The following is a 22,020-nucleotide window of genomic DNA, read 5'->3' as shown; positions in this document are numbered from 1 at the left end:
GGTTTCTTAGGTTGTTACAGACAGGTTTGGGTTTGGTTGCCCTGTGTTTGTGCATGCAGTATGGTACACTAATTCAGACACTGCTAGACATCCTCCGCAGCACCAGCATACAGATGCCCATGTCTGCTTACCAAATGGCACCTTATTCCCTACTGCACTACTTTTGTCCAGACCCTTATGTCCCGGTCAAAAGTAGTGCACTATATAGGGAATAGGCTGCCATTACATTTGGGACACACTTCTGGAATACTCCACTGATTATGGGTGGAGGGGGGTCTATAACTCTAACCTACCCTGCATTGTCAAGAGAAAAGGGATTTTGCCACATAAACCTGTATCTATCTATCTGCGTTATCAACAAGAATGTTGCTGAAAATCCTCATGTCTGTCAGTGCAATTAGTGCACTGAGGGGCTAGCAGTGTAATGACCGCCTGCACCACGCCCCTTGTTTCAGCGCATCTAGAGGGGAGGAGAGAAGATGAGAGAGGAGGGAGCATTCGCGAGGTGAGATGCTTAGTGCTTCCCTCGGAAGGCCTGCATGTCAATGAGGGACGGCCATCTGGAAATCACTGCTTAAGACACAGAAACCAGCTGCAGCTCTTGCAGGGTACACTTGCTCAATCACAGGGCAACAAAGGGACGGATGCTTCTTCTGTCGCTCGGGCCATTATACTACACATATCAGCACTGACACAGTCTATTGGAGAGCTGCTATATGCAATTGCTAAACATTTACGCGGTTGACTGCATCAGACTTCAATTTAAGGTAAGCAATTTTTTGCCCAAAACATATTTTAAGATGCCATAATGTGTTCTTCCGTGTCATTTAACAATAGCTTGGGTTATATTGTCATAAATGAATATGACCAAAACAAACATTACATTTGATTAGAATCACATTGCCAATTGGGTGGTGGACGAAACTAGAGAGCACGACATGTGCGAGCGTGCTATAATAGCCTACAATCAGATTTCTGAGTCCCTCAGAAAGAGCTAATTTTCAGTATGTGACAAACTGCCCACAAACAGCAGAATTCTATCTGGCTAGCCAGCGGCGCTGTCACGCTGTCACTGGGGAGTTCAATCTGACTACTGCCACCGCTATAGCCTACCTGTCAGACTAGCTAGCTGGTAGCTAGCAGAACCGCACCTGCAGCGCTGTCCATTCAGTACCACTGAATGTCGGCCCCGTCCTCAGAGTTCATGCAGAAATCCAATTGATTCTACTCTCTCCAGTAGGCCTATATGGCATTCAACTAAAACTAAAGAATGACTTGTTTATTCTGAAAAGGAAAATATGCTTGAGGTTTAAATTTTCTCCCATAATGTTCCCCTCCCTGATTTGGCTCTTTCTGTGTAACACCACTACAGTAATGGAGCTGGAGCACTTTGACGAGCGGGAGAAAGCCCAGAGAAACACCCGCAGAGGCTCCAGGAACAACGGGCTGCCGAGCCCCACTCACAGTGCCCACTGTAGTCTGTACAGGACCCGGACACTGCAGTCCCTGGCCTCGGAGAAGAAGGCCAAGAAGGTCCGCTTTTACCGCAACGGAGACCGCTACTTCAAAGGGATTGTCTACGCTATTTCCCAGGACAGGTTTCGGTCTATAGACGCCCTGTTAGCCGATCTGACCCGCTCCCTGTCAGATAATGTGAACTTGCCCCAGGGGGTCCGGACCATCTACTCTATTGACGGGACCAAGAAGATATTGGGCATGGAGCAGCTGGAGGAAGGTAAACTAACCCTTAACCATACCCTAAGGGATGGGATGGGACAGTATTGAGGAGCTAACCCTAAGGGATGGGACAGTATTGAGGAGCTAACCCTAAGGAATGGGATGGGACAGTATTGAGGAGCTAACCCTAAGGGATGGGATGGGACAGTATTGAGGAGCTAACCCTAAGGGATGGGATGGGACAGTATTGAGGAGCTAACCCTAAGGGATGGGATGGGACAGTATAGAGGAGCTAACCCTAAGGGATGGGATGGGACAGTATTGAGGAGCTAACCCCAAGGGATGGGATGGGACAGTATTGAGGAGCTAACCCTAAGGGATGGGATGGGACAGTATTGAGGAGCTAACCCTAAGGGATGGGATGGGACAGTATAGAGGAGCTAACCCTAAGGGATGGGATGGGACAGTATAGAGGAGCTAACCCTAAGGGATGGGATGGGACAGTATTGAGGAGCTAACCCTAAGGGATGGGATGGGACAGTATTGAGGAGCTAACCCTAAGGGATGGGATGAGACAGTATTGAGGAGCTAACCCTAAGGGATGGGATGGGACAGTATTGAGGAGCTAACCCTAAGGGATGGGATGGGACAGTATAGAGGAGCTAACCCTAAGGGATGGGATGGGACAGTATTGAGGAGCTAACCCTAAGGGATGTGATGGAACAGTATTGAGGAGCTAACCCTAAGGGATGGGATGAGACAGTATTGAGGACCTAACCCTAAGGGATGGGATGGGACAGTATTGAGGAGCTAACCCTAAGGGATGGGATGAGACAGTATTGAGGAGCTAACCCTAAGGGATGGGATGGGACAGTATTGAGGAGCTAACCCTAAGGGATGGGATGAGACAGTATTGAGGACCTAACCCTAAGGGATGGGATGGGACAGTATTGAGGAGCTAACCCTAAGGGATGGGATGAGACAGTATTGAGGAGCTAACCCTAAGGGATGGGACAGTATTGAGGACCTAACCCTAAGGGATGGGATGAGACAGTATTGAGGAGCTAACCCTAAGGGATGGGATGGGACAGTATTGAGGAGCTAACCCTAAGGGATGGGATGGGACAGTATTGAGGAGCTAACCCTAAGGGATGGGATGGGACAGTATTGAGGAGCTAACCCTAAGGGATGGGATGAGACAGTATTGAGGAGCTAACCCTAAGGGATGGGATGGGACAGTATTGAGGAGCTAACCCTAAGGGATGGGATGAGACAGTATTGAGGAGCTAACCCTAAGGGATGGGATGAGACAGTATTGAGGAGCTAAGCCTAAGGGATGGGACAGTATTGAGGAGCTAACCCTAAGGGATGGGATGGGACAGTATTGAGGAGCTAACCTTAAGGGATGGGATGGGACAGTATTGAGGAGCTAACCCTAAGGGATGGGACAGTATTGAGGAGCTAACCCTAAGGGATGGGATGGGACAGTATTGAGGAGCTAACCCTAAGGGATGGGATGGGACAGTATTGAGGAGCTAACCCTAAGGGATGGGATGGGACAGTATTGAGGAGCTAACCCTAAGGGATGGGACAGTATTGAGGAGCTAACCCTAAGGGATGGGATGGGACAGTATTGAGGAGCTAACCCTAAGGGATGGGATGGGACAGTATTGAGGAGCTAACCCTAAGGGATGGGATGGGACAGTATTGAGGAGCTAACCCTAAGGGATGGGATGAGACAGTATTGAGGAGCTAACCCTAAGGGATGGGACAGTATTGAGGAGCTAACCCTAAGGGATGGGACAGTATTGAGGAGCTAACCCTAAGGGATGGGATGGGACAGTATTGAGGAGCTAACCCTAAGGGATGGGATGAGACAGTATTGAGGACCTAACCCTAAGGGATGGGATGGGACAGTATTGAGGAGCTAACCCTAAGGGATGGGATGGGACAGTATTGAGGAGCTAACCCTAAGGGATGGGATGGGACAGTATTGAGGAGCTAACCCTAAGGGATGGGATGGGACAGTATTGAGGAGCTAACCCTAAGGGATGGGATGGGACAGTATTGAGGAGCTAACCCTAAGGGATGGGACAGTATTGAGGAGCTAACCCTAAGGGATGGGACAGTATTGAGGAGCTAACCCTAAGGGATGGGATGGGACAGTATTGAGGAGCTAACCCTAAGGGATGGGATGAGACAGTATTGAGGACCTAACCCTAAGGGATGGGATGGGACAGTATTGAGGAGCTAACCCTAAGGGATGGGATGGGACAGTATTGAGGAGCTAACCCTAAGGGATGGGATGGGACAGTATTGAGGAGCTAACCCTAAGGGATGGGATGGGACAGTATTGAGGAGCTAACCCTAAGGGATGGGATGGGACAGTATTGAGGAGCTAACCCTAAGGGATGGGACAGTAGAAGTCTAAGATCAAAATAAGTTGTGAATTTGTCTGGGTTTCCCACTGTACAGTGAGTAACCTGCTCCAGTAGACCTATATAGTAGGCAGATAGGCAAGTATATTTCCAGTAGGTCTGTAAAATCTATAATTGAAATCTCATAGCTGTTTCATTCCGTGGTGCATGCAGTGAGGTGAGTCTATGGTTGCTGTGACCACGTAGGCCTATTTCTGTGTGTTGCCTACCTGCAGGTGAGAGCTATGTGTGTGGCTCCATAGAGCCATACAGGAAGCTGGACTACACTAAGAATGTCAACCCCAACTGGTCAGTTGGGGTGAAGACAGCTGCCTCTGCACGTGGCCCCCCCTCCCTGGGCAGTGCCAAGGCTGGGGCCCCGGAGACCAGGGAGAGTAAGGACTTCATCCGGCCCAAACTGGTCACCATCATCCGGAGCGGGGTGAAGCCTCGAAAGGCCGTCCGCATCCTCCTCAACAAGAAGACGGCCCACTCCTTCGAACAGGTCCTCTCTGACATCACAGACGCCATCAAGATGGACTCTGGGGTCGTCAAGAGACTGTACACCGTGGATGGGAAGCTGGTAGGTTATGAATTACTGTTTTTTTAGCGAAGTTAATGCCTGATTCTCAGGCTTAGCTTTCCCAACAGACTCAGAGGGATGGGCTATAAGGCAATTAGCAGAGTTAGAAGTAGGTTTCTGGGACTCAGTCTGTTGTGTTTGACATCCTTTATTAACCAAGTCAGTAGGAGTTTCAGGAGCACAGTTTCACTGAGACATTTTCACACATTGACCAATGGATGATCTTTAAATCTTTTTGAAATATAGCCTTTATGACCAGATGACTATATGGTATAAATCCCGTGAACACAGCCCTTTAACACACAGAGTCCTGAACTCAGGATTACTAATCAAATTTCAAATCAAATGTATTTATAAAGCCCTTCTTACATCAGCTGATATCTCAAAGTGCTGTACAGAAACCCAGTCTAAAACCCCAAACAGCAAGCAATGCAGGTGTAGAAGCACGGTGGCTAGGAAAAACTCCCTAGAAAGGTCAAAAACTAGGAAGAAACCTAGAGAGGAACCAGGCTGTGAGGGGTGGCCAGTCCTCTTCTGGCTGTGCCAGGTGGAGATTATAACAGAACATGGCCAAGATGTTCAAATGTTCATAAATGACCAGCATGGTCAAATAATAGTAATCGCAGTGGTTGTCGAGGGTGCAACAGGTCAGCATGGCCAGGTGGACTGGGGACAGCAAGGAGTCATCATGCCAGGTAGTCCTGAGGCATGATCCTAGGGCTCAGGTCCTCCGAGACAGAGAAAGAAAGAAAGCGAGAAAGCGAGAATTAGAGAGAGCATACTTAAATTCACACAGGACACCGGATAAGACAGGAGAAATATTCCAGATATAACAGACTGACCCTAGCCCTCCGACACATAAACTACTGCAGCATAAATACTGGAGGCTGAGACAGGAGGGGTCAGGAGACACTGTGGCCCCATCCGATGATACCCCCGGACAGGGCCAAACAGGCAGGATATAACCCCACCCACTTTGCCAAAGCACAGCCCCCACACCACTAGAGGGATAACTTCAACCACCAACTTACCATCCTGAGACAAGGCCGAGTATAGCCCACAAAGATCTCCACCACGGTACAGCCCAAGGGTGGGCGCCAACCCAGACAGGAAGACCACGTCAGTGACTCAACCCACTAAAGTGAAGCACCCCTCCTAGGGACGGCATGGAAGAGCACCAGTAGGCCAGTGACTCAGCCCCTAGAGAGAGTAAATAGGAGACGTGAATGAGAAAGATGCAAGCAGAGTTGGGAAACATGTTGTGTAGTTGTGATATGCCTATTAGTAGTCAGTCTCTCCTCTCTTATATAGGTTCTATCAAAGAAACTCCGATGTAGTTTTCCTTTTTTCTCTCCTGGACGGTTTCTATGGTGATCTGGTTGCCTGGGCTGGTTGCTATGGAACAGCCTATGCGGCAGAATGGTGCAGTGGGAATGTTGTGTGTGTGGCTCAGTGTTGCAGAACAGTATGTCCGTGCTATTGAAGAAGGCTAGAGAATGGTGCAGGGTACTCGTATGACCCAGACATGACCGGAGATAGTAGCTGTATATTCTATCATCAATATCATGCAGATGAAATGCATTCAGGGATTCATCTGTAATGTATGCGGTTCATCCTGTTCATCCGGTTCAGTTTAACTTCACTCTCTCATTAAATAATTATGGTAGAATTAGAAAGTATTGACAAGAGTTTTCCAGTCACACACTTCCGGGTCAATATCATTGTTTCTTCAGTTGTTGGTTTATGAGGCCAATATGCTCTCTGTGCTGCTAAGTGAAACTAATGGATTTTAGGGTTGGGCTATAGAGTACAGTTCTATACAGTGGGTATCAGGGTTGGGCTATAGAGTACAGTTCTATACAGTGGGTATCAGGGTTGGGCTATAGAGTACAGTTCTATACAGTGGGTATCAGGGTTGGGCTATAGAGTACAGTTCTATACAGTGGGTATCAGGGTTGGGCTATAGAGTACAGTTCTATACAGTGGGTATCAGGGTTGGGCTATAGAGTACAGTTCTATACAGTGGGTATCAGGGTTGGGCTATAGAGTACAGTTTTATACAGTGGGTATCAGGGTTGGGCTATAGAGTACAGTTCTATACAGTGGGTATCAGGGTTGGGCTATAGAGTACAGTTCTATACAGTGGGTATCAGGGTTGGGCTATAGAGTACAGTTCTATACAGTGGGTATCAGGGTTGGGCTATAGAGTACAGTTCTATACAGTGGGTATCAGGGTTGGGCTATAGAGTACAGTTCTATACAGTGGGTATCAGGGTTGGGCTATAGAGTACAGTTCTATACAGTGTGTATCAGGGTTGGGCTATAGAGTACAGTTCTATACAGTGGGTATCAGGGTTGGGCTATAGAGTACAGTTCTATACAGTGTGTATCAGGGTTGGGCTATAGAGTACAGTTCTATACAGTGGGTATCAGGGTTGTTCTACTATACTATACAGTGCTTGGCAACTCTGTCTGACTGGTGTTTCACTGTTAGGCGTGTGTGTGTGTGTGCCTGTTGACCTTGATTGGGCCTCTCATTGGTGATTGTGCAATCAATCCACACACACACACACGTGCGCGTGCGCACCTCACAGATGTGGTAGAGATGTCACTGCTGCCTGAGGTTTATTGCCTGTCGATGTTTGGCTTCAGCACCTCTCGTCTCCTAACATGGATGGACAGATCAGATGATGCTGTTGTGTTATTACTGTTATGACTGTGTTATTGCTGTCTTATTACTGTGCTATTACTGCACAGTAAAGCAATTCCTTTTACTGGAAAGGGACTCTGCCGTTGTTCAGGCAGTGCCAGACAAGGATCGTGATTCAATCCGATCGCGACTGTCGACAATGTGCGATTTAAAAGCAATTTCTAATTGAGCCGGTCTACAGCGTTTACTACGAATGCAATATCTGCAAACGTGGTGACATTGCCTTTAAAAACCTAATTGTTCACAGCGTTTTACAGATTGAATCCCGGCCTAGCACTAAAAAGTTTTCTGAACATCAGCTGTGAAGTTGACCTGTTGACGTGATCTGTCTGGGGTGAAAATACAGCAATTTATGGCTGAGAATACTGGACTAATGTGAGTACTGTAAGCTGAGTGATGAATTGAGCGTTGCTTCATGTAGTGTTGCTAAGTGTCTGACTCCACAGTAACTGTGGTTTAGGGAGCTACTACAGTACAGTAATGGAGCTATATTGTGCTGACTTGCAGCTCGGAAGCCAGTCATAATTTATCTCCTCCACTGCAGCTGCAGGCTTGTGTCCTAAATGACACCCTATTCCCTATATAGTGCACTACTTTTAATTTGGGAATAGGGTGCCATTTGCGATGCTGTTGTAGTAATATAGCAGCCTGCTGGAACTCTGCTCAGCTCTTCATAAACACCCAATGAGATTTACATACTGGTTATTGGCTCATTTCAGATATCCAGACACATAGTGGTATGATTACTTAGTCTGTTTGATTAGTGTTACAGTACATTAATATTCTGTTACTGATTGCTCCTGTAATCATATTCAACCTGACTACTTGTACCTGTTATTGATATGAATACATTCCCCATCTTGACATACTGTAGCAGTCTGTCTAATGTCTCTCAATAATGAATGAACAGATCTAAGACAGATACTAGCGTGTCTCTGAAACAGCCTGCCAATAGGCTTTTTTTGAAACATTACATTTAAATAATTTAAAAGTGCCTTGCTTAAGGGCACAACAGATTTTTCACCTAGGTGGCTCCGGGACCTTAACCAGCGACCTTTCGGTTACTAGCCCAACACTCTTAACTGCTAGGCTACCTCCTGCCCTACAGCCTGTCAGTAGCTTGTCTTTGAAAAAGTCTGTCTCTGAAACAGCCTGTCTCTGGAAAAGCCTGTCTCTGAGTGGGAGGCATTTAATTCCAGTGGGAATGTTGTAAGTATGAGTCAGTATTTTTCGTGTACATCCATTAGGACTGCATGCTTTACTTTAGGCCTATATGACTGTCTGGGGGAGGGAGGGAGGAGAAGTCAGGGAGGGTGAAGATGGGGAGGGGGAGGGTGAAGACAGGGAGGGGGAGAGGAGGTGGGGGTCAGGGAGCGAGGAGGAGGGATATGGGAGAGGGGTGAGGAGGTGGGAGAAGTGGGGAGGGGGTGAGAGGAGAGGGTGAGGTGGGGAAGTTGAGGACGGAGAGGAGGTGGGGAGGAGGGGGTATTTTTTATATATATATATTTTTATTAGGATCCCCATTAGCTGTTACGAAAGCAGCAGCTACTCTTCCTGGGTTCCACACAAAACATGAAACATGACATATTACAGAACATTAATAGACAAGAACAGAACTACATCAATTTTAAAAGGCACACGTAGCCTACATATCAAGACATACACAAAAACTGTCTAGGTCAAATAGGGGAGAGGCGTGGTGTCGTGAGGTGTTGCTTTATCTGTTTTTTGAAACCATGTTTATTTGAGCAATATGAGATGTAACGGAGTTCCATGCAATAATGGCTCTACATAATACTGTACACTTTCTTGAATTTGTTCTGGATTTGGGGACTGTGAAAAGACCCCTGGTGGCATGTCTGGTGGGGTAAGTGTGTGTGTCAGAGCTGTGTGTAAGTTGACTATGCAAACATTTTGGAATTTTCAGCACATTGTTTCTTATAAAAAGAAGAAGTGATGCAGTCAGTCTCTCCTCAACTCTTAGCCAAGATGGACGGGCATGCATAGTATTAATATTAGACCTCTGATTACAATGACGAGCAAGACGTACCGCTCTGGTCGGGGCCAGCTGCAGCCTAACTAGGTATTTTCTTGCAGCACTTGACCACACAACTGAATAATAATCAAGATAAGACAAAACTAGAGCCTGCAGGACTTGATTTTTGTAGTGTGTGTCAAAAAAGCAGAGCATATCTTTATTACGGACAGACCTCTCCCTATCTTTACAACCATTGAATCTATATGTTTTGACCATGACAGTTTACAATCTAAGGTAACACCAGGTAATTTAGTCTCCTCAACTTGTTCAACAGCCACACCATTCATTACCAGATTCAGCTGAATCTAGAACTTAGGGAATGATTTGTACCACATACAATGCTCTTCGTTTTAGAGATGTTCAGGACCAGTTTATTACTGGCCACTCATTCCAAAACAGACTACAACTCTATGTCAAGGGTTTCAGTGACTTCATTGGCTGTGGTTGTTGGTGCATATATGGTTGAATCATCAGCATGCATGCTTTGTTTAATGCCAGTGGCAGGTCATTGGTAAAAATATTAAATAGTAGGGCCTAGAAGCTGCCCTGTGGTACACCACACTTTACACATTTGACATTAGAGAAGATTCCATTAAAGAAAACATTCTGAGTTCTATTAGATAGATAGCTCTGAATCCACAATGTGGCAGAGGTTGAAAAGCACTAACACATACATTTTCTCAACAACAGGTTATGGTCAATAATGTCAAAGGCTGCACTGAAATCTAACAGTACAAGCTGCCACAATCTTCTTATCAATTTCTTTCAACCAATCATCAGTGCAGTACATGTTGAACACCCTTCGATATAAGCATGCTGAAGTCTGTTGTTAATTTGTTTACAGAGAAATGGCATTGTATTTTTTTTTATCCGTTATTTTACCAGGTAAGTTTACTGAGAACACATTTACAGCAACGACCAGGGGAATAGTTACAGGGGAGAGAATGAGCCAATTGTAAACTGGGGATTATTAGGTGACCGTGATGGTTTGAGGGCCAGATTGGGAATTTAGCCAGGACACCAGGGTTAACACCCCTACTCTTACGATAAGTGCCATGAGATCTTTAACAACTTCAGAGAGTCGGGACACCCGTTTAACGTCCCATCCAAAAGACAGCACCCTACACTGGGATTTATTTTAGACCAGAGGAAAGAGTGCCTCCTACTGGCCCTCCAACACCACTTCCAGCAGCATCTGGGCTCCCATCCAGGGATTGACCAGGACCAACCCTGCTTAGCTTCAGAAACAAGCCAGCAGTGGTATGCAGGGTGGTATGCTGCTGGCTAGATGGTCAAACACAATTTTTTCCAACAGTTTGCTAGGAGCAGGCAGCAGGCGGATAGATGGTCTAAAAAAAATGCCAATGCCCCAGGGCAGTGTAGGGTGCTGAGTTGAATTAGTCTTTCTGTCCATAATTTCATTTAAAGTACTCCAAAGGGTTTTTCCATCATTCTTTATATCATTGATCTTGGCTTCATATTACAGTTTTATCTTCTTTTTGTTGAGTTTAGTCACAGCATTTCTCAATTTGCCGTAAGTCAGCTAGTCAGATGTGCAGCCAGACTTATTAGCCACTCCTTTTCCCCCATCTCTTTCAACCATACAGTTTTTCAATTCCTCCTCAATCCATGGAGTCTTAACAGTTCTAACAGTTAGGGGGCAGGGCGAGCAGGGAGAGTGGAGGGATACGGAGGAGGGGGTGAGGAGGTGGGAGAAGCGGGGAGTGAGTAGGGGGAGGGATAAAGGAAAGGGGAAGAAGAGAGGATGGGGATGAATGCGGGAAGAGGGAGAGAGGAGGGGGAGGGATACAGGGAAGGGGGAGAGGAGGGGGATACAAGGAATGGTGAGAGAGGAGGGGGATATAGGGAAGGGAGAGAGGAGTGGGATACAGGGAAGGGGGAGAGAGGAGTGGGAGGGATACAGGGAGGGAGGACAAAGACTTTCTTCGAGGCTCAGATTAAACAGGGAGGGGGAGGAAGTACAGTTCAGAGAGAGATAGACCCAGTCTGCTAGTCTCTGTACCAGACCTGTTTGTGCTATCATTCCAATCCTTGCCACTCCTTGTCATAGGTCAAACATCATCAGAAATGTGGCATATGACAAGGAGTGGCAATGATTGGAATGATAGCACAAACAGGTCTGGTACCCAGGCTACCTGTCTGTGTCATATCAATAATAAAGATAATAAAGTAATGTGAAGACTAGTTATTTGTGGTATCCTTGTTCCAGGTGACTGACACTGTCTATCTGTCGGTCTGTTCCAGGTGACATGCCTTCAGGACTTCTTTGGTGACGATGACATCTTTATGGCCTGTGGTCCAGAGAAGTTTCGCTACCAAGATGACTTCCTCTTAGATGAGAGTGGTGAGATAGTTATGATAACAGTACCATAACATTTCAATTAGAATGTCACAGGAGTAATTAGTGTGTGTGTGGATAGGTGTGTGTGTTTACTGTAGGTGTGTGTGTGTGTGTGTGTGTGTGTGTGTGTGTGTGATATCTGACTGTGTGTCCTCTCCCTCCAGAGTGTAGGGTGGTGAAGTCGACGTCATACGGTCGGATCTCCTCTCTGCTGGGACGCTACTCACCCAGAGGAGGAGGCTCACGCCGAAGCTCAGGTTCAGGTATGGCCCTGTGAGTGTGTGTGTTTTTGTGCATGCGTGCGTGGGTGCATAAGTCACCTGCAGAATCAACATCTGTAATTTTTCAGCAATGTGCGTTTGCCCTTCTTATCAGCAACCAGCTGAATGAGCAGTGTCTTTCACTGACCTCTAACCTCTTGTGTCTGTACTGTAGCCAATGGGACGGCAGGCAGTCAGCTGTCGACTCCTCGCTCAGGGAAGTCCCCCAGCCCCTCTCCTACCAGTCCTGCTAGTCTCCAACGACGCAGGGTAGGACCACCCAATGCTTTACTAATATAATCACAACGCTTTATAAACATAAGCCTATATTCAATCGGATCAAGCGTTAACCGGTTATAGCTGGCACCCACATAGCTAATGTTTTGGGCGGTATTGGAGGTGTAACTGCATTGAAGCTGTCAAATCGGTGAGCAGCTGCTCTTGATCATTGTCACAAAGTCACACCCGTCCCACTCCCATTAGAAGCTCAGAACGAGAAAGTGTGGGCTATAGCCTACAGAAATAATGACGCTGAAATTGAAAATCATAAAACATAATAATGAGGATTTCTATCAGCCTAATCAAGGTGTAGATTACATCTCACATTCCAGTGTTTGAACTTGTTAACAAGGCCGCATGGGATTTCTCTTAATGCGACTCCATGCAGCCAAGGGCAATGTCCACTTTAGGTATAATTCCAGGAGTCGCTTGTAGATTTGACAGCTCTAACGCAGTTCCACCTCCGACACCGCCAACACCACCGCTATGCGGATGTCGGCTAAAACGGATCTGATTGAACAGAGCCCGTAGTATCCTACAGATTGTCTATAGATAGTCCCCTATATATAGTCCCCTATAGAGTGCCATATATACAGTCCCCTATAGACAGTCCCCCATAGATAGTCCCATATATATAATCCCCTACAGAGAGTCCCCTATATATAGTCCCCTATAGAGAGTCCACTATATATTGTCCCATATACAGTTGAAGTCGGAAGTTTACATACACCTTAGCCAAATACATTTAAACTCCGTTTTTCACAATTCCTGACATTTAATCATAGTAAAAATTCCCTGTATTAGGTCAGTCAGGATCACCACTTTATTTTAAGAATGTGAAATGTCAGAATAATTGTAGAGAGTATGATTTATTTCAGCTTTTATTTCTTTCATCACTTTCCCAGTGGGTCAGAAGTTTACATACACTCAATTAGTATTTGGTAGCATTGCCTTTAAATTGTTTAACTTGGGTCAAACGTTTTGGGTTGCCTTCCACAAGCATCCCACAATACGTTGGGTGAATTTTGGCCCATTCCTCCTGACAGAGCTGGTGTAACTGAGTCAGGTTTGTAGGCCTCCTTGCTTGCACACGCTTTTTCAGTTCTGCCCACAAATTTTCTATAGGATTGAGGTCAGGGCTTTGTGATGGCCACTCCAATACCTTGACTTTGTTGTCCTTAAGCCATTTTTCCACAACTTTGGAAGTATGCTTGGGGTCATTGTCCATTTGGAAGACCTATTTGCGACCAAGCTTCAACTTCCTGACTGATGTCTTGAGATGTTGCTTCAATATATCCACAACATTTTTCTCCCTCATGATGCCATCTATTTTGTGAAGTGCACCAGTCCCTCCTGCAGCAAAACACCCCCACAACATGATGCTGCCACCTCCCGTGCTTCACGGTTTTGATGGTGTTCTTCGGCTTGCAAGCCTCCCCCTTTTTCCTTCAAACATAACGATGGTCATTATGGCCAAACAGTTCTATTTTTTTTCATCAGACCAGAGGACATTTCTCCAAAAAGTCTGATCTTTGCCCCCATGTGTAGTTGCAAACCGTAGTTTGGCTTTTTCTATGGCGGTTTTGGAGCAGTGGCTTCTTCCTTGCTGAGTGGCCTTTCAGGTTATGTCGACATAGGACTCGTTTTACTTTGGATATAGATACTTTTGTACCCGTTTCCTCCAGCATCTTCACAAGGTCCTTTGCTGTTGTTCTGGGATTAATTTGCACTTTTCGCACCAAAGTACGTTCATCTCTTGGAGACAGAACGCATCTCCTTCCTGAGTGGTATGACGGCTGCGTGGTCCCATGGTGTTTATACTTGCGTACTATTGTTTGTACAGATGAACGTGGTACCTTCAGGCGTTTGTAAATTGCTCCCAAGGATGAGCCAGACTTGTGGAGTTCTACAATTGTTTTTCTGAGGTCTTAGCTGATTCCTTTTGATTTTCCCATGATGTCAAGCAAAGAGGTACCTCCAATTGACTCAAATTATGTCAATTAGCCTATCAGAAGCTTCTAAAGCCATGACATTATTTTCTGAAATTTTCCAAGATGTTTAAAGGCACAGTCAACTTAGTGTATGTAAACTTCTGACCCACTGGAATTGTGATACCGTGAATTATAAGTGAAATAATCTCTCTGTAAACAATTGTTGGAGAAATTACTTGTGTCATGCACAAAGTAGATGTCCTAACCGTCTTGCCAAAACTATAGTTTGTTAACAATAAATTTGTGGAGTGGTTGAAAAACGAGTTTTAATGACTCCAATCTAAGTGTATGTAAACTTCCGACTTCAACTGTATATAGTCCCTTATAGAGAGTCCCCTATATGTAGTCCCCTATAGATAGTCCCCTATATATAGTTCCATATATATAGTCCCCTATATATAGTCCCCTATAGATAGTCCCCTATAGATTGTCCCCTATAGAGAGTCCCCTATATATAATACTCCATTGATAGTCCCCTATTGATAGTCCCCTATAGATAGTCCCCCAGAGATAGTCTATAGATTCCCAAACTGTCAACATCCATGTGTTCAAAAAGTATTTATGATCTCTCCCTCTCTCAGGGGTCCCAACACAGTGGCTCGTCCCTGTCTCTAGCCTCCACCAAGGTGTGCAGCTCCATGGATGAGGGAGACGGAGCAGGTAGTGAAGGTAGGAGAGAGGACATACTGTACACATGTTTAAGGGCAGCCTTCCCATTGAGCATGCGCTAGAAGGCATTGGCAGCCTTCCCATTGAGCATGCGCTAGAAGGCATTGGCAGCCTTCTCATTGAGCATGCGCTAGAAGGCATTGGCAGCCTTCCCATTGAGCATGAGCTAGAAGGAAGGCATTGGCAGCCTTCCCATTGAGCATGCGCTAGAAGGCATTGGCAGCCTTCCCATTGAGCATGCGCTAGAAGGCATTGGCAGCTTTCCCATTGAGCATGCGCTATAAGGCATTGGCAGCCTTCCCATTGAGCATGCGCTAGAAGGCATTGGCAGCCTTCCCATTGAGCATGCGCTAGAAGGCATTGGCAGCCTTCCCATTGAGCATGAGCTAGAAGGCATTGGCAGCCTTCCCATTGAGCATGCGCTAGAAGGCATTGGCAGCCTTCCCATTGAGCATGAGCTAGAAGGCATTGGCAGCCTTCCCATTGAGCATGCGCTAGAAGGCCTTGGCAGCCTTCCCATTGAGCATGCGCTATAAGGCATTGGCAGCCTTCCCATTGAGCATGAGCTAGAAGGCATTGGCAGCCTTCCCATTGAGCATGCGCTAGAAGGCGTTGGCAGCCTTCCCATTGACCATGCGCTAGAAGGCATTGGCAGCCTTCCCATTGAGCATGTGCTAGAAGGCATTGGCAGCCTTCCCATTGAGCATGAGCTAGAAGGCATTGGCAGCCTTCCCATTGAGCATGAGCTAGAAGGCATTGGCAGCCTTCCCATTGACCATGCTCTAGAAGGCAATGGCGGTGTCCAAAATTGCACCCTATTCCCTTTATAGTGCACTGCTTTTAACCAGTGCAGAAAAAAGTCAGTAAACAAAGTAAGTAAAAGTAGTGCACTGTATAGGCGATAGGGTGCCTATGGGACAGAGACTTAGTCCTAGATTCAATCCATAACGCAGAAGATCAGCACTATAGCGCGACTGACATTTAAAGGCAATGTTCCCACGTTCACGGAAACTGCATTTATGGTAAACTCTGCATTTGTCGGCTCAATTGGAAATGACCTTTAAATGTAAATTGCGCTATAGCACTGATCTTCCTCGATACAGATTTAATTTAGCCATTATTAGTCTGGGGACTGTGGAGTGGAGAGTGCAGTAGCAGACATGACCGAACTCTCCTGTTTGCCTGGTTTGATAGCGGAGCTGAACCTGCTGAGTGATGAATGTCCCTCCGTCCCTCCGTCCATCGCTGAGAGGTACAAGGTGGGGAGGACTTTAGGTGACGGTACCTTTGCTGTGGTCAGAGAGTGTGTGGAGAGATGTACCGGCAGAGAATACGCCCTGAAGATCATCAACAAAGGCAAATGTAGGGGAAAGGTGAGAACTACTCCTGTATCGGCCCAGTTATACCGAAAGCTACAGAGTAGTAAGGAATCGCAGAGCTCTCTTTTTGTGGGTGTATCTTCACATGACATTCGCTAATGCCTATCAAGCAGGATGTCAAAGCGAGCTAGTGAGACCCTACCTCTTCCGAATGGTTATCGAGGGGTAGCGCCACTGTCAATTTGCATAAACATGGGACTTGCTCAGCTCATAGTAGCAGATCGTTAAGTCGCTGAATATTTCCTTGTGTATCCTCCCCCCAATGAAAATGACTGCATGGTCTCCAGTAGTTTGATAGTAGTAGTGTTATTGTATTATCATTACCTGTACTACAGTACTATTCAGAATACTATTAATACTTGTTATTCCCCAGGAGCACATGATCCAGAACGAGGTGTCCATCCTCCGTCGTGTCAAACACCCCAACATCGTTCTGCTGATCGAGGAAATGGACACCTACAGTGAGCTTTACCTAGTCATGGAGCTGGTCAAGGTGAGTTGGCAGGACAGCGAGAAGAACAGTAGATTTTGGAGACAGGTTTAGTGAGGGATACAGAGAGGAAAGGGCACAGACAGTGGGCTGAGTGGTCCGGAGCTTAGACCCTAGCAAGCTGCTCAAGATGAGCTGTACCTGGTCATGCGTTTCATAGATTACACCCTGTTATGGATAGAGCCATGCAGGTCAGCACTGTTCATTTCAACTCTGTGTTGTGAGGTGTAATGTGTGTATCGGTCCACAGGGGGGTGACCTGTTTGATGCCATCACTTCCTCTAGTAAATACACAGAGAGAGATGCTAGTGGGATGCTTTATAACCTGGCCAGTGCCATCAAGTACCTGCACAGCCTCAACATCGTGCACAGAGACATCAAACCTGAGAACCTGCTGGTGAGTGTGTGTGTGTGATTCAATGCAAGGTGTGTTAAAGTGCGGCACACAATACAATGCACCTTTTAAACGCCTGCTGTTCAGGGAGATCGCATTCAGGGGAAATGCTGTGCATGTCGACTCAACCATAAATTACCGTTAAAAGTCTAACGCGCCCTCCATTGAATCCCGGTCTATGCTTCACTGTATGTCCCCAGGTGTATGAGCATCAGGATGGTAGTAAGTCTCTGAAGTTGGGAGACTTTGGGTTGGCTAGCCTGGTGGATGGACTCCTCTACCTGGTCTGTGGCACCCCCACCTATGTAGCACCTGAGATCATCGCTGAGACAGGGTACGTCTATATGTGACAGGTGTGTGTTGTCCTCTGACAGGTGTGTGCATTGTCATCTAACAGGTGTGTGTTGTCCTCTGAAAGGTGTGTGTATTGTCATCTAACAGGTGTGTGTTGTCCTCTGACAGGTGTGTGTATTGTCATCTAACAGGTGTGTGTTGTCCTCTGACAGGTGTGTGTATTGTCATCTAACAGGTGTGTGTTGTCCTCTGAAAGGTGTGTGTATTGTCATCTAACAGGTGTGTGTTGTCCTCTGACAGGTGTGTGTATTGTCATCTAACAGGTGTGTGTTGTCCTCTGAAAGGTGTGTGTATTGTCATCTGACAGGTGTGTGTGTTGTCCTCTGAAAGGTGTGTGTATTGACATCTGACAGGTGTGTGTGTTGTCCTCTGAAAGGTGTGTGTATTGTCATCTGACAGGTGTGTGTGTTGTCCTCTGAAAGGTGTGTGTATTGTCATCTGACAGGTGTGTGTGTTGTCCTCTGAAAGGTGTGTGTATTGTCATCTGACAGGTGTGTGTGTTGTCCTCTGAAAGGTGTGTGTATTGTCATCTAACAGGTGTGTGTGTTGTCCTCTGACAGGTGTGTGTATTGTCCTCTGACAGGTGTGTGTGTTGTCCCCTGACAGGTGTGTGTATTGTCATCTAACAGGTGTGTGTGTTGTCCCCTGACAGGTGTGTGTTGTCATCTGACAGGTGTGTGTGTTGTCCCCTGACAGGTGTGTGTTGTCATCTGACAGGTGTGTGTGTTGTCCCCTGACAGGTGTGTGTTGTCATCTGACAGGTGTGTGTGTTGTCCCCTGACAGGTGTGTGTGTTGTCCCCTGACAGGTACGGGCTGAAGGTTGATATCTGGGCAGCTGGAGTGATCACATACATCCTGCTGTGTGGCTTCCCTCCCTTCAGTGGGTCAGTACTGCTCTATGATACCTAGCTAGACAATACCATTATAACCCTTCAGTGGGTCAGTACTGCTCTATGATACCTAGCTAGACAATACCATTATAACCCTTCAGCGGGTCAGTACTGCTCTATGATACCTAGCTAGACAATACCATTATAACCCTTCAGTGGGTCAGTACTGCTCTATGATACCTAGCTAGACAATACCATTATAACCCTTCAGTGGGTCTGTGCTGCTCTATGATACCTAGCTAGACAATACCATTATAACCCTTCAGTGGGTCAGTACTGCTCTATGATACCTAGCTAGACAATACCATTATAACCCTTCAGGGGGTCAGTACTGCTCTATGATACCTAGCTAGACAATACCATTATAACCCTTCAGTGGGTCAGTACTGCTCTATGATACCTAGCTAGACAATACCATTATAACCCTTCAGTGGGTCAGTACTGCTCTATGATACCTAGCTAGACAATACCATTATAACCCTTCAGTGGGTCAGTACTGCTCTATGATACCTAGCTAGACAATACCATTATAACCCTTCAGTGGGTCAGTACTGCTCTATGATACCTAGCTAGACAATACCATTATAACCCTTCAGTGGGTCAGTACTGCTCTATGATACCTAGCTAGACAATACCATTATAACCCTTCAGTGGGTCAGTACTGCTCTATGATACCTAGCTAGACAATACCATTATAACCCTTCAGTGGGTCAGTACTGCTCTATGATACCTAGCTAGACAATACCATTATAACCCTTCAGTGGGTCAGTACTGCTCTATGATACCTAGCTAGACAATACCATTATAACCCTTCAGTGGGTCAGTACTGCTCTATGATACCTAGCTAGACAATACCATTATAACCCTTCAGTGGGTCAGTACTGCTCTATGAAACCTAGCTAGACAATACCATTATAACCCTTCAGTGGGTCAGTACTGCTCTATGATACCTAGCTAGACAATACCATTATAACCCTTCAGCGGGTCAGTACTGCTCTATGATACCTAGCTAGACAATACCATTATAACCCTTCAGTGGGTCAGTACTGCTCTATGATACCTAGCTAGACAATACCATTATAACCCTTCAGTGGGTCAGTACTGCTCTATGATACCTAGCTAGACAATACCATTATAACCCTTCAGTGGGTCAGTACTGCTCTATGATACCTAGCTAGACAATACCATTATAACCCTTCAGTGGGTCAGTACTGCTCTATGATACCTAGCTAGACAATACCATTATAACCCTTCAGTGGGTCAGTACTGCTCTATGTCTGATTTGTCATAGGCCGGGATTCAATCCCTGACATGCTCTAGCTCAGCACACTAGACAACCGACAATAAGCTGTTTAAAGGCATTTTTCCATATGTTTGCAGACATCTTATTCACAGTAAAAGCTTCTGATGCCGGCTGAAGTTTCAGTGTGCTGCTCATAGTATTTCAGTATACCCAGATAGAAAATCACATTATAATACTGATGATAATTACTTGCTTTCATGTGTTTGTCCAGGAACAGTGAGGACCAGGAGATTCTGTTGGACCAGATTCTAACGGGACAATTAGACTTCCCTTCACCGTCCTGGGACAACGTGTCTGTCACTGCTAAGGTTGGTCTATGGTTCTATCCCTGCACTTGTTGACAAATGTTTGTAAAAAATAAATAGAATAAGCAAGTTGATTGATTTATTGTAGGAGCTGATTACTGGGATGCTGCAGGTGAAGGTGGAACAGAGATACACAGCTCTGCAGGTTCTGGATCACCCCTGGGTCAATGTGAGTACCTAAAACATACTACATAGAACATACATATGGTAGGTCTACTGTGTGTGTGTGTGTGTGTGTGTGTGTGTGTGTGTGTGTGTGTGTGTGTGTGTGTGTGTGTGTGTGTGTGTGTGTGTGTGTGTGTGTGTGTGTGTGTGTGTGTGTGTGTGTGTGTGTGTGTGTGTGTGTGCACGTGTGTGCGTGCGTGTGCGTGTGCGTGTGTTCCTTGACCAGCTCTATCAGAGGTTCTGTCTGTGTTCCAGGATGATGGCCGATTAGTGAACGACCAGCAGCTCTCTGTGGCTGGGAAGATTAAGAAATTCTTCAACACTGGTCCTAAAGCCTGCAGCACCACTGCTGGAGTGTCTGTTATCACAGTAGGGACACACACACCATCACACCACACCACACTGTTATTATCACAGTAAGGATCCCCCTTAGTCATTCTTACTCGAGGCTGTGTAGGTGTGTAGGACTGTTCAGAATGTGTACAGCCCAAAACATTAGGTTCTTCACATGTAACCCTGACATCTAATGCATGTCCTCCTCTCTCTCTCTCTGCCTCTTTCTCCCCTTCTCCCCCTCTCTCCCTCCTCTCACTCTTCCTCCTTCCCTCCTCTTTCTCTGATTCTCTCTATTTGCCCTTCTATCCCCCTGTCTCTCTGCCTCTCTCTCTTTGTCCTCTTTCTCCCTCCTCTCTCCCCCCCTTCTCTCTCCCCTCTCCCTCTCAGACCACCCCTCTTGATAAGGAGCGGCAGGATTTCAGACTAAGACACCAGCAGGATGTGAGGTTGAAGCCCCGCCCCCGCCCCCAACCAACCGGCTTCCCCACCAGTGCCAGCCAACGCTCTGCCCACAGCTCCAATGACCCTGCCCTCTCTCCCGCTGACTTTACCTCAGAGTCAGAAGATTACTCCCCCAGCCCCTCCCCCACCTCTCCTAGCTCCGCTGACACCGTCCGCTCCCCCACCTCCCCCTTCTAGACCCTGAAGGAAGAGAGCGAGGAGAGGAGGATGGAGAGAGAACGAGGAAGGACAGGGGGCACGTATCCCTGTACTAACACTGGCCCATGTCCCTGTATTCACGACGACAGTCTGTCAAGATGCCTGCCAATTACTTAAACATTGATTTGTCATTCCGGCTACAGTGTCAGTTAACCCTAAGATATACTGGGGTCAGAGCCATGCATAGAGATCAGTTAGGGTGGGGTTAGGGTTAAAGGGTAGAGGTTAGGGTCAAGGTTAAAGGTGTATTCTGGATGGGTTCTGCTCTGGCCCTGAGAGGTTACTAAGGCTGAGAATCTGTATCTCCTTATCTTTTTAAGACACCACACAGACATACAATAGTTAAGCCTTATTTCAGCAAATACTGAATAATGGTCCACTGAGGTCCCCTGGTGTTGGGAGGTGAGTACTGCAGGCCAACCAACCTGCTAACAGGACAGCTTAAACTGCAACACAACTAACCTACAGATCAAAATCTTCCATTCAACTTGACGGGACCTCATACGCCCTAAATAGAGCATCTTAAGTATTTATGTGATTAAACATACATTTTGAAAATAATAATGATAATAATAATGACTTAATAATGTCCTTGAAAAGCGCTATATAAACAAAATACCATGTATTATTCATTTTGAAAATGTATGCATCAAGTCAGGTATCTATTTGTGTGAAGTTATATTGCACCCAATTCATTACAACTTGTACAGTTAATTCTGTAGAAAAACACGTTCAAGTGAAAAGATGTCATCTCAGC

At 46.2% G+C, this 22,020-nt stretch overlaps 1 protein-coding gene across 1 annotated transcript; it reads left to right on the top strand.

Annotated features, from left to right (window-relative positions):
* Positions 1–1,374: 1,374 nt before the first annotated feature.
* Positions 1,375–21,242, top strand: LOC120028974 (serine/threonine-protein kinase DCLK1-like). The gene is given in 16 exon segments (XM_038974260.1): positions 1,375–1,735; positions 4,331–4,677; positions 11,691–11,790; positions 11,952–12,068; positions 12,223–12,317; positions 14,899–14,986; positions 16,181–16,359; positions 16,739–16,858; positions 17,106–17,252; positions 17,450–17,583; positions 18,411–18,488; positions 20,009–20,105; positions 20,191–20,271; positions 20,523–20,636; positions 20,991–21,093; positions 21,160–21,242. Coding segments are annotated over 16 exon segments (2,244 nt in total).
* The last annotated feature ends 778 nt before the right edge of the window (positions 21,243–22,020 follow it).

The sequence above is a fragment of the Salvelinus namaycush genome, chromosome 34 (genome assembly GCF_016432855.1).
Source record: "Salvelinus namaycush isolate Seneca chromosome 34, SaNama_1.0, whole genome shotgun sequence".
In the NCBI taxonomy this organism is placed as follows: domain Eukaryota; kingdom Metazoa; phylum Chordata; class Actinopteri; order Salmoniformes; family Salmonidae; genus Salvelinus; species Salvelinus namaycush.
The sequence above is the reverse complement of the archived record's forward strand: the minus strand, read 5'-3'. Positions and strand labels throughout refer to the sequence as shown.